The 13,272-nt window shown below is 24.6% G+C and overlaps 7 protein-coding genes across 7 annotated transcripts; 3 read left to right on the top strand and 4 right to left on the bottom strand.

The window, feature by feature from the left end:
- Positions 1-229: 229 nt before the first annotated feature.
- Positions 230-1,674, top strand: T551_00254 (uncharacterized protein; the record flags this gene model as incomplete). Its single annotated transcript, XM_018372521.1, has 3 exons — positions 230-346; positions 392-721; positions 772-1,674. The coding sequence occupies 3 exons, from the start codon at positions 230-232 to the stop codon at positions 1,672-1,674; spliced, it is 1,350 nt and encodes a 449-aa protein (XP_018231461.1).
- Positions 1,675-2,466: 792 nt separating this feature from the next.
- T551_00253 (uncharacterized protein) lies at positions 2,467-3,580 on the top strand (the record flags this gene model as incomplete). Its single annotated transcript, XM_018372520.1, has 3 exons — positions 2,467-2,678; positions 2,723-3,224; positions 3,269-3,580. 3 exons carry the CDS (start codon positions 2,467-2,469, stop codon positions 3,578-3,580), a joined length of 1,026 nt encoding a protein of 341 aa, XP_018231460.1.
- A 665-nt stretch (positions 3,581-4,245) lies between these two features.
- Positions 4,246-5,278, top strand: T551_00252 (UDP-galactose transporter HUT1; the record flags this gene model as incomplete). Its single annotated transcript, XM_018372519.1, has 2 exons — positions 4,246-4,287; positions 4,328-5,278. 2 exons carry the CDS (start codon positions 4,246-4,248, stop codon positions 5,276-5,278), a joined length of 993 nt encoding a protein of 330 aa, XP_018231459.1.
- Positions 5,279-5,462: 184 nt separating this feature from the next.
- T551_00251 (elongation factor 1-alpha) lies at positions 5,463-6,891 on the bottom strand (the record flags this gene model as incomplete). The annotated part of the gene is made up of 2 exons (XM_018372518.1): positions 5,463-6,714; positions 6,767-6,891. The coding sequence occupies 2 exons, from the start codon at positions 6,889-6,891 to the stop codon at positions 5,463-5,465; spliced, it is 1,377 nt and encodes a 458-aa protein (XP_018231458.1).
- A 469-nt stretch (positions 6,892-7,360) lies between these two features.
- On the bottom strand, positions 7,361-8,679 carry T551_00250 (uncharacterized protein; the record flags this gene model as incomplete). Its single annotated transcript, XM_018372517.1, has 4 exons — positions 7,361-7,443; positions 7,494-7,589; positions 7,642-8,610; positions 8,652-8,679. The coding sequence occupies 4 exons, from the start codon at positions 8,677-8,679 to the stop codon at positions 7,361-7,363; spliced, it is 1,176 nt and encodes a 391-aa protein (XP_018231457.1).
- A 1,178-nt stretch (positions 8,680-9,857) lies between these two features.
- Positions 9,858-10,688, bottom strand: T551_00249 (uncharacterized protein; the record flags this gene model as incomplete). Its single annotated transcript, XM_018372516.1, has 3 exons — positions 10,620-10,688; positions 9,995-10,566; positions 9,858-9,952 (listed from the first exon to the last, which is right to left on the bottom strand). Exons 1-3 carry the CDS (start codon positions 10,664-10,666, stop codon positions 9,858-9,860), a joined length of 714 nt encoding a protein of 237 aa, XP_018231456.1. The 5' UTR covers positions 10,667-10,688.
- Positions 10,689-10,732: 44 nt separating this feature from the next.
- T551_00248 (uncharacterized protein) lies at positions 10,733-13,077 on the bottom strand (the record flags this gene model as incomplete). Its single annotated transcript, XM_018372515.1, has 9 exons — positions 10,733-11,144; positions 11,188-11,430; positions 11,475-11,600; positions 11,643-11,831; positions 11,875-12,092; positions 12,136-12,258; positions 12,312-12,448; positions 12,489-12,533; positions 12,576-13,077. The coding sequence occupies 9 exons, from the start codon at positions 13,075-13,077 to the stop codon at positions 10,733-10,735; spliced, it is 1,995 nt and encodes a 664-aa protein (XP_018231455.1).
- Positions 13,078-13,272: the final 195 nt, after the last annotated feature.

Here is a 13,272-nt window from a genome sequence, read left to right as displayed (position 1 = left end):
ACCATCGTAATATTCATTTTTACAAATTACATTAATCCCTACTAACTAAACAATATTAAAAATTCGACAAAAATAAAGAGCATTATACATTAGTTCTATCAAGAATACATGGCTTTTATAATTTTCAAGTTTTATAAGATTTAAATTTGTACAAATTATCAACATTCAAAAATTATAAAATTATAGAAAAACAAATATTTTACTATAAAATATCGTTAAAACAAATCATATGGAAACATCCTCAAAGCACTTAGGTTTTCAAAAAAAGGAACATAATTCTATAAATGATAATCCATTTTTAAATCTTACAAATTCAGGAAGCTCAACACAATTTAAAAAACAAAATGTACAGCTAATTCATTATTTCTTCAGCTAATATATAGAATTTTAGTTATCCAATTTTCCATTATCTCATTTAAGACTAAATAAAAATATAAACTATGAATCATGGCAATCTTTTGTCGAAAAAGAAAACACTAATTTTATAAAAAAAGACCAACAACCTGCATTATCTTCATTCAATATAGATGAATTATGGGAATCAACAAATAAATTACTAGCAAATAAATCGCCCGATTCTCTCAAAAAAGAAAATCATCAAATAAATAAATTATCAACTAAAAGCAATTCAATTGACAAACATAATCTTTCCCCAAATAAACACATTGGTACATCTAAAGATATGTTTTCTAAAACAACGAATTTGTATAACTTACAAGCAGTATATCAAAATTCAAAAAATAATTATATTAACATTCTAATAAATTGTAGTCATCGCCATTATATTCAGAAACAAGTCCTATCTATTCACATTTATCCAAAAATGCAACTTTAACAGATACACAAATGTCTACAATATGGAATGAACTATCCGAATTAAAAGTTCGCATTAAAAAACTTGAAATCGCTGATAAATGGAGAAAGTTATATAAATTTGACAATTTAGTAACACCAGCAACATCTCCAGAAAATACATTATCAGACAACTTAACTTTGGATGAAGAAAAATGCAAAATATTTCATCTACTTTATGCATCCTTAGAAAAAATGAAATCAAATGGTATATCTAAAGAATTATGGACACCATTGGAACATATTATTAATAAAATACGAACATTTCAGGATAATAATTATGAAAATATGGAAAAAAAAATTAACAATATACTAAGGAATTTAACAGAGCTTTCATTAGCAATTTACGACTATCACCAAAGCATCACAGACTCAAATTATTCAGAAAGAAAAAAACGTTTGGATCATTTATTATTAAGAAGAGCTAACAGTGAACAAAATATTACACCACTTAATCGAAGGTCTAGTTTTTTTATAAAACAATACCAAAGAAATGTGAAACCTTTTCGAAGTTTTAGCAATATGGAAAATATTAGAAATAAAAACTTAAAAGATTTTTATCAATCTAACGATCATCGGTTATATATGAAGTGTAACTGTAATAATAATCAATACAAAAACGACACATATTTTACATACTCTAAACAAAAAATACTTGAAACTTCAACCAATCCTAAAATACCATTTATTAGTGAAAATAAAACCACTAATTCTACAAATACAAACTTTTCAGATACACCTTTACGATCAAACTTTATAAATAATTCTAAATATAACTCTCTAAACGAACATCGAAATAATACATTTACGTATTTTTCATAACGAAATAATAGATAATATTTCAAGATAACGTTCATATATTCATATAATATGTATTTCAAGAACTTTGTCCATAACTAGCAATAATAAACAATCAATAACGTTCTATAAATGACATAATATCTAACTTTTAGATAATTTAAAAAATATCAAATTTTAACATAATAGAAATGAAAAGGCTTATATATGTCATTATTTTTAATAATTAAATATTTTTTAAATAAAAGCAATTTCTTAAAATATGATATATATAAAATATTTTATAAATTTTATAAACAATTTTCCATAAAATAATTCTAATAGCCCCATATTATTATGCATTTTTATTTTATAGAAACATATAAAATATTTATAAATTTATTTTTCTTAAATATCTTCAAATATAAAATAAATTCGTAAATTATTTCAATTTTATCCAAAACATCGGGTTTTAAACAAAAAAAATTTAAAATATTTTTTTTTTACATAATGCTAAATCCCAAAAAAAATAATATTCAAATACAAGTATATCAAGTAATTATAAACATTTTTTATATTTTAATTTCTATAAAACTAATTTTTTAGGTATAATTCAAATTCTAATAAAATATTATTCACTAATTACTAAAAGTAACTGCGGAAATATTTTTTTCAGACATACTGCTCTCTGAATATCAAAAAAAAATAAAATAGCTCTTCTATTTATGATATGCGAAAAATTTTGTCATTTCAGACAAAATTCATAACATTTATAGATTTTAAAAGAATTTAAAAGAAAATAAAATAGTATTATTCATACCAATTAAATCTATAAAAATGCGGGATCAATCATCTCAAAAAGTTCAGGAATCAGCAGATTCTTCGAATTTAAAAAGCAGAAATTATTTTTTGAATCAACCTATATCTTCAAAAAAAGTTCGAAACACTAAAAATCTTTCTTTAAAAAATATTAATAACACAAATCAACATATTAAAGAGATTTCTACTGTTGTATCGCCATTATCAAAACAGTATTTAGTTAAACAAAAGTTATATACAGTACTTTTAATTTTTATTTCTAATATTATTATAGAAATGAAAGCTTTACATCCACTAATAACCATACATTACTAAACATAATTTTCAAAAACAAAATTTATTCTCAGAATACACAAATGTTATTTGAAAACGATTACAACTGTAGAAAAAAATCAAATACTTATGATAATAAACCAGTTTGTATAATTGAACCAAATCTTTGGCTTTTTGCAGAACCAGAAACTCATATTGCTGAAAAATTTAATGTTGTAATTAATGTCGCAAAAGAAGTAAAAAATCCATTTTTATCTCAAATATCTTTAGATGAGAGCTCATCAAAAAAAATAGAAAACATATCTAATGAAAAATTTTTTCAAAAAAATCTTTTACCTATAGAAAGTTCAATTCTTCCACCTATTATAATTAACAAAATAGAATATCTTCATGTATTATGGGATCATAATACTAGTACATTATCTATTGATTTACCCCCTCTTATAGACTACATAACTAAAAAATCTATACAAGAAAACAAAAAAGTTTTAATTCATTGTCAGGTAAATTTATACATGTTATCGATATCTTAGTCTCATATTTAAAGTGCGGAATTTCACGATCAGCATCTTTAATAATTGCTTACGTTATGAAATCTCTTGGTTTAAATATCGATTCAGCTTATTCATATGTTAAAAACAAATCTCCTTGGATTGGGCCTAATATGTCTTTAATATATCAACTTTATGATTTCAACAATTTTCTTTACGGAAAAAAATCACCCGATAATAAAAAACAAACTAGTCCTAACATTGAAATCTCAGCACCAAATAACTATCGCAAAGCAATTCTAAATAAACAAAAAAGCATGGATGCTCTAAAAACACTAGGATCTCTGAATAGTGAATTTAAAGAATAATCTGCTATTAAAGATTTGAAACATACGGAAAATATAATTACCAATTAAAATATATAAGCATATAAACTAACTAGTTTCCATTTTTTCAACAAATATTACCAATTATTTATTACTGTTATTATCATTAATCTCATTATTTTTATTATCAACCTTTCATTAAATATTTATTTTATAGTAATAAAATAGTTAAAAAAATATAGAAAAGTCAACTATATAATTATTAAAATTACATTATTATATTTATAATAAATATATGACATAGGGTTATATTAGTCTTGAATAAGGATAAATATAATAGAAAAGATGTTAATTATTTTAATATATTTAAATTTTGATTTTACTAATAAATTTGAAAAACCATGTATAAAAACATTTTTAAAAATAATTAATTTAAAAGATTTAATGACTTAAAACATTAATGAGAAAAAATATACATTTATTATCATAATAAATGTAATTATAAAACTTTTTAAAAATTTTTATTATTTTAAATCAATATTAAATATATTTAATTACAAATAAAAAATTAAACTATTTTTCAATTAGTTTAAATTATATCAACCTTCCACTTAATTTCATAAATTGACATATTTTTAACAGATTATTTTCTACGATTAAAAAATAAAAAATTATATATATTAAATCATTAAACTTAATATTTTTATATGGAAAGATCGTCAATAGAATTTTTCATATGTATTTCAGGGGTTTTTTAATCTTTTGTAGCTAATAAAGCTAATAATATAGATATATATATCATTTCTTTTATGGGGAGTCTTACAAGAACGTATAACAACTACATTTTATAAAAAACAAAAAGGGGTATTTGATTCAATAATAATATTGAATCTTACACAATCACTTATTGCGTCTATAATATCTTTTATTTTTACATTTTTTTCTACAAAACACTCAAAAAAAAAACCTTTATCAAAATCTTTACTTTTAAAAATTATTCTAGTAGCATTAAGTTCATCTTTAGCATCCCTAACTAGTCACATATCTCTTAAACATATTAATTATCCTACTCATATTCTTGGAAAATCCTGCAAACTAATTCCTGTTATGGCTATTCATACCATCTTTTACAAAACACGATTTGCTCGTTATAAATATTTAATAGTAGCTATAGTTACTTCTGGCATTATTATATTCACATTATGTGATTCACAATTATCATCAAAAACAAAAAAAAAACAGCTATCAAATAATATATGGGGACTTTTTCTTCTTAGCATTAACCTTCTTTTAGATGGATATACTAATTCAACGCAAGACCAAATTTTTAAAGTATTCCCATATGTTTCCGGCCCATGGATGATGATGTCTATGAATATTGTATCTACAATAGGCATGATATTATACCTATTTTGTTTTACAAATGAATTAATAACAACATACGAATTTGTTAAAAAATATCCATCAACTACTCGTGATATTATTATTTATGGGTGTTTAGGGGCAATTGGACAGCTATTTATTTTTCATACTTTAGAAAAATTTGGTAGTTTAATACTGATAACAATCACGCTTACTAGAAAAATGTTGACATTATTAATAAGTCTTATTTGGTTTAATCATAAACTAACAATTGGTCAATGGATTGGCATAGGCTTAGTATTTTATGGAGCAACCCTAGAAGCATACATGAAACATACTCAATTAACTAAAAAAAATCATAAGCATACTAAGAGTTAAATATATACTGAATTCTAAAAAATATAAACACGTTTTAGTAAAAATATACATTTTCTAAAAAAACATATAAACTTAAAATAGTATTTAAAAAACAAATTTATAAATTATCAAAAAAAAATAAAAACATACATTTTAATTGTGCTGCATAGTTATACATTAATAATACTAATAACTATTCTTTTGCCTATTTCTTCGATGCCTTTTGAGCAGCTTTGGTAACTTTACCAGCCTTTTCAACCTTACAAACCTCCTTAATAACACCTACAGCAACAGTTTGTCTCATATCACGAACAGCAAATCGGCCCAATGGGGGGTAATCAGTAAAAGACTCAACGCACATAGGCTTACTCGGTACCATACAAGCAATACATGCATCTCCAGACTTAAGATATTTGGGGTTATCTTCAACCTTCTTACCAGAACGACGATCAATTTTCTCAAGAAGCTCAGAAAATTTACAAGCAATATGAGCAGTATGGCAATCTAAAACCGGAGCATAACCAGCACTGATTTGGCCAGGATGATTAAGAATAATAACCTGAGCAGTGAATTTTTCGCATCCCTTAGGTGGATCATTCTTAGAATCACCAGCAACATTCCCACGACGAATTTCCTTAACAGAAACATTCTTAACATTAAAGCCAACATTATCGCCAGGAAAAGCTTCAGTAAGCTGCTCATGATGCATTTCAACAGACTTCACTTCAGTAGTTAAACCGCTAGGTGCAAATGTAACTACCATGCCTGGTTTCATAACACCTGTTTCAACACGACCAACTGGAACTGTTCCTATACCTCCAATTTTATATACATCCTGAAGAGGAAGCCGAAGAGGCTTATCAGAAGGACGGGTAGGAGGCTCTATAGTATCAATTGCTTCTAAAAGAGTTGTTCCCTTAAAAGTTGAATTCTTAGTAGTTTTAGTCCATCCTTTGAACCATGGCATATTACAAGACTCTTCTATCATATTATCACCATGCCAACCGGATATAGGAACAAACGGAACAGTTGCTGGATTATAACCAACTTTTTTAATAAAATTAGAAGTTTCTTTGACAATCTCATCATAGCGAGACTCAGACCAACCAACAGTATCCATTTTATTGACAGCAACAATAAGCTGCTTAACACCCAAAGTATAAGCAAGAAGAGCATGCTCACGCGTTTGACCATCCTTAGAAATACCAGCCTCGAATTCGCCAGTACCAGAAGCAATAATAAGAATAGCACAATCTGCTTGCGAAGTACCAGTAATCATATTTTTAATGAAGTCACGATGACCAGGAGCATCAATAACAGTAACATAATACTTAGAAGTTTCAAACTTCCAAAGAGCAATATCAATAGTAATACCACGCTCTCGCTCTGCTTTAAGTTTGTCAAGGACCCATGCATACTTAAAAGAGCCTTTCCCGAGCTCAGCAGCTTCCTTCTCACTAAAAAAACCTTTAGCATATCTTAAAATGCATTATCAACAATTTTACTTACAATTTTTCAATGGTACGTTTGTCAATACCACCACACTTATAAATTAAATGTCCAGTAGTAGTAGACTTCCCTGAATCAACATGCCCAATAACAACAATATTAACATGGGTTTTATCTTTTGCCATCCTTAATATATTTTTTCTTAAAAATATATAATATTAAGCTAGTATAAAATTTATGCTAAAATAAAAGGGAATTTTTAAACGTCGATATTGGTTCAAAAAATAACTTGAGACTGCTTTTTTATTTTTTGACCTATTTTTTCAAACTAGGGTCAATAAATATTCTAACACAATTAAAATACAAAAAAAAAAAAAAACATTTCTTTAATAACCAATTTAAATAAGTATTTATTTATAAATATTGAAAACATACATTGACAGATTCAAAGTAAATTAAAATGCTATATAACTATTATAATAAATTATTCTGAATTGCAATTTATTTTTAACATTAATCCTTTAAAACTATATATTATTTTAATATATTATTTATATCATCATTATTCATTACGTTTAAAATTGTTTCTCCAGAAAAATAATTATAATAAAAATTGCTACTTGTTTTTTATAAATCTAAGTAAAATCAATAGATTTATCTAAATTTGAAGACACCGTCATCCATCTTGGGATATAAATTAATATGCTGGCAAGATACAGATGGATCAAAATAGTATCCTGTATAACAAATTAAGCGAGTTAAAATTAATCAAATATGAAAACTATACCTTCAATAAAACCATCATTACGTCGAAGACAGCAGAAATATGAACCAGATGTAGCTAACTCGTTTTCAAATATAGAAGATCCAATAAACTCAGATTCTAAAAAAATATAAATATATTACTTAAACTATTTATAAATCAAGAAATTTACCTTTCCAACGCATAAATATATACTTACTACAAATATCAGAAATTTTTTCTTTTGTAAAAAGCAAGTTTAAGAATCTAGAAAAACAATCAATTATAACACTAAAAACCAATAACCCAACATACTCATAATCATCCATTCCTTTAAACGGCTCTAATTTACGCCAGCAAGAGACATCTGTTTTCCATGCAATACCTCTTTTAACAGCCAATAAATTATAATAACCGATAAAATCTACAATTTCACCGTCCCACCAAATCATAATACTGCCATTAGAACCATTATCAGATGGATTAAATACTTCTATTTGTCCCGAAAGAGACATTTCAGAAAAACTAATATCCTGAATTACAACTTTAATCTTCTTTTCATTTTTGGAAGATGATTCTGACAAAAAAACAGAAGCTTGATCAGAAAAAGTTTGAACACCTTGAAAAATAGAACCGGACTTAAGCCAGCTTGTATATTCAATTTTTACATAATTATCAGGAGGAATATCTTGTGAATTTATTTGATCCCATGTCAAAGGATGAATAAAAGTATTTTCAAGAAAATGAAGTACTTCTTCTAAATAATGCGAAGATCCTTCACGATTAAAAGGGATAACGCTCCCTGAAAGATAATTCCTACGACGAACTGGATAACGCTCAAATGTAGAAGTAATATAATCATGATCAAGAGATCGTAACGCATTTCTCATATAGTAATGATCAAAAATATTAATTCCATTATTATTAGACCCATTGCTATCCACAACTATTGCTCTCAACGCAGACAAACGTATAGGAAAATGATCAACATTATTATCAAAACTTATAGAATTTTCATCTGCATCAAGATTTCGTAATTCATCATTTCTGTTTATTTGAAACCATTGACTAGATCTTTCATTACGATTCCGCATACGACGATGACGTTGAAAAATAGAAGCCCTAAGAGGCTCTTGAGTAGTCCTGTTATGTTGCTCAAATGCTAAATCTCATAAATTAAAAACTTTATCATAAGCAACCTACCAGTAGACATATAAAAAGGTGCTCTCATACGCTTTCCTAGAAATTGAATAATCTCAGAAGAAATTCAGAAACAAAATAGTTAATGTAAATTTGACAAAATAACACGTCGTTATACAATAATATTTCTTATTTGCTAGTATTATACTGAAACCAAGATATTAAATAATACTCTCAAAATATAACAGAAAGAAAACAAGAAAAAATAAATATAAAAATAAAACCGATATTCAATACTGATCCTTAAATAACAGACAGCAATAGAATATTAACAATAAATATTAAGATAATTTTTAACCCATTAAATGGTCTAAAGCATCAATAAAAGATAAATATAAATACAAATATAATACAAATATACCTGAAAAACAAATATATATCAAGAAATACTATTAAAATAATACACTTTCCTCAGTACTTTCCTTACGATTATTTTTTAAATTTAAACAATGTTTTCAAATATTGCCGATAAAACTACGTTAAAAATATTTAATCAAGTGTCAATTTAAAACATATATACAGATATAATAAAACAAACCTCAAAAAGAAAAAATAAAAATAAAAAATATATTATTAAAAAAACTTAAGATTTTAAAATAAACATTTTATATTATTTAAAAATAATACATATTTTCAATAAATCTGAAATCTATATTAAAAAAATATTTAATTAAATGTATTCTTTAAATATCAAGTAGACCAATTATTTAAAAAAGAAATATTTCAATATTTTAAATAACTTTAAAAATAATAACATATCCTATATAAAATATTAAAAATATTTTATTTTTATTTTTTTCTTTTTTTAAATCTTGGAATCTTAAATCGTACACATAAAATCCTAATCATTCCTCATTTCTCAATTCTATTATGTAAATTACAATAATATGCAATTTAGAGCAAATTTTCAAAAACTTGCTATTATTATAGAAGTATTTTAATATTAGAAAACACAATACCATAAAACTACTAAATAATATTGATAACTACATCAAAAAACATCTAATAGAAATAATGAAAATTTAAATATACAAAAATAAAAATTAGCTATATAAAATCGCAAAATAATAAACACAAAATTTAACAAAAGAAAACAAAATATAAATATACTATACTATTTTAAACCCACTTTCTAATGATAATATTTATACAAGATTTAAACTACAGATTTAAGACAATATTAATTTATATTTTATATTAACATTTCAATTATTGGCGTGCAAAAATAACTGTAGAAAATTTTGAGCCATAACTTCCACCAAAAGACAATATAGGAGACCCTATATACGAATGATATATAAGGTCTAATTAATTAGCTTTATAAAGTACAGTACATATAAATATACCTTCAGAAGAAAATTTAGATATTAATTCTTCTTTTGTCCAGTTACAACTTGTTATAATAAAAAACCCTTCTTTTTTAATTAACTTCTTAATATTTATGAGATATAAACTCGTTCTAATATCTCCATTAATTTCTGTATTAAAAGATATAGAGTCAAAAGTGCCCTTATCTAAAACAACATCCCATTCTCCATTAAAATAATCTTCAAAATCCAGAATATCTAATGTTTCAAAAATAACACCTTTTATTTTTTGTTCATTAGAAATAGTTTTTGACAATTCAATAGCAATATCTGAATAATCTATCCCGACAAGAGTACATGATTCATAACCTTTACTACTTAAAGAACATAAAAAATGTCCATTCCCACAACCAATATCGAGAATTCTAAGATTTAAATGTGGCGGTATATTCTTTTTTAACCAATCAATTATTTTATTCTCTAAACCCTTACCGAACCTAAACTCGAATAAAACATTATTCCTAGGTAATAATAAACACACAAACCATATTTCACCAACATCTTTAAAACTTTCAAAATTTTCAAGTTCATTTTTAAAAACAGAATTCCAACTTTTAAACGATCAGTTATAGTAAAATATATTACAAAACAAGAAGAAACATACTAATATTTCGTTCCAAAAACAAGAGATTCATCCTCATCAACACACATTATTTTATTAATCAACTTAGTACTTTTAAATAATTTAAAATTACATGTAAACAATCTAAATATAAATTACAATCGAGATAATTCATTTACAATCATATTTGCATCATTTATAAAATCCTTCCAATCCTGACTACTTAATACAGTTTCTAAAGAATCTTTATCAAAATCTAAAGAAAGTAATTTCAATTCAGTTCTTCTACCACTACTGATATTTCCTTCTATATTCATAAGACGAAGTAAAAATTTATTAAACTTAAGATCAGTTTGATTTATATATTCTACTGCTACTAGAACATATTCTTGTGTTTTATAAATATTTTTAAATTCCAAAGGAAGATCAATATATAAAATAGATGGTGTTTGTAACTTATTAATTGACATGGTATCAAAACGAATCTTATTTAAATATGTCATTAATGATTTATTATTCAAATCCAAAAAAGAAAATACTTTCTTAAAAATACGTATATCGTTCCTACTACAAAAATTAATTTTATAAATAAAATAATAAACCAATTAACCATTTTGGAAGAAGAACATCCAAAATATTTTCATCAAATACATATTTTACTTTAATATCCAAAAAACCACCTTTATCATCCAATTCTAAATCAATTTCAATATAAGGAAAACCATTTATACTCAAACAAGTCCAGGATGATGGAATGAATTTTAATCTAAAAAATTTTCTATAAAATTCATTTGAAAACCAATCCTTGTAAGTAGATTTTAATTTATGAATAAACATAGATGCATGAGATATACTAACAAAGATTAAATACATACAAAAGAAAAAATAATTGCTAACTTAGAACAAAATATACTCTGAATCTTATAATTCTTTTGATTTTCTTCAGAACGTTTCCTTAAATTGGAAATAAAAAACTGTTTATATATATCTCTCGACGAAAAATCATGCAAAATGTACCCAAATCTAAAAAATATTAAAAAAAATAACATCTAACAAAAAATATACGTAATATCATAATATATTTTCCTAAAAAGAATATTTGAATACGGTATACAGTTATTAAAAAACTCGGGAACATCATAAAGCATCAAAGTCACGCCAGAACTTGATTTCATAAAACCATTTTCAATCGCTACCTCATATTCATTTTCCAATATTTTTTCTGGAATTTTTTTTTTTAAAAAAAAGAAATTTCTCAATACATTAAAAACAAAAAAATACAAAACAAAAACCTTACTCATTTTTATTAACTATAGTTCTCCATCTAGCCCATTCTTTTCCTTTTAAAAACCATGGCAAACTAAATTTTTCTCCAAAATAATAAAACGAATTATTACTTTGTGAATTATTATAAATAAGAGAATAATTCTTATGATTTTTGACAGTTAAAAACGTATACAGCAATCTCTTTACATCCTCTAATGACTCTTGATCTCTTAATGTCATAACCCTAATCTAATAATTATCAGTAAAAAAGATGATACATCTAATTATCTACTTTATTAACACTAATTTTTTCAATAAATGTTTCAGTCAAGAAAGATATTTCTGAAATATATCCATCATCAAAACAACTAAACTTAGAAAGATATTCAATATCTATATCTTCTATATTGATTTCCTTTTCTTTAAAATTAACTTGAATTTAAAAAACAATAGTAATAGAAATATTACTTCAATCATTTTAGCCATCGCTAGTTCCAATTTCTCAATGTTAGATCTAGTAGCTTCAACTTGAAGTATTAATCTATCAAAATCAATATATATTTTAGCTTGATAATCCAATTCCCATTGTCGCAAAACATGCCCATCTTAAAATATTAGAATTTTTAAAAACTTCAATTTCAATACTTAATCTCGTAATAAAAAATATATCTCGTTTACTACTTTGAATTTCTAATAAAATAAGACTTAAAAACTAACCAATTCTATAAATACCTTTAACCATAAGAATTTCAGAACAAATATCATTTGAAATTTCTAATTTCCATATTTCTTTAAGAATCCTTTCTATTAATTGACCACGATTACAACAGGAAATATTCTTAAGTCCATTAAGTTGAGCATATTTCTGAATTTGTTTTCGGTTAAAAGAAAATTGAATATTTTTTACTATCTGGTTAAAAAAATCATAAGAAACAAGGATATTGTTCGGCTTCATCATATCTATCTCACTTATTGATGTATCAATCATTTCATTGGGAGAATCGTAGATAAGTTTCTGAGAAAGTAACTCTAAAGATTTTTCTTCTAAAGGCTGGACTGAAAATTTCACGTTATACCGAAATTTTGATTTTTGCTTTTGAAGAACAATAATCGACCTTTCCTGAGGAAAAAAATCTAAAAAAATAGCCTTTTTATGAAAATTTCCATAATTTCTCCATAATACTTTATAACCAAGAAAAAAAGACTTCTGTTTAAAATTTAAAAAATACACCATAATATAAAAAAAAATAATAACAGAAAAAGTAATAATAATAAAATAAAAAAGCCACCTAAATTCCCACTTTTATCATAAAATTTTCATAAATATTTTTTTAAAATAACCATCGTAATAAGCATTTTCATTTATAAATGGAAAAAATCTAAAAACATTTGAAACTAACAAAGAATAGTAAAAAATTTTTTCAACAAA

The sequence above is a fragment of the Pneumocystis jirovecii genome (genome assembly GCF_001477535.1).
Source record: "Pneumocystis jirovecii RU7 chromosome Unknown supercont1.1, whole genome shotgun sequence".
Lineage (NCBI taxonomy): Eukaryota > Fungi > Ascomycota > Pneumocystomycetes > Pneumocystales > Pneumocystaceae > Pneumocystis > Pneumocystis jirovecii.
Note: the sequence above shows the minus strand (reverse complement) of the source record. Positions and strands in the feature narration are given on the sequence as shown.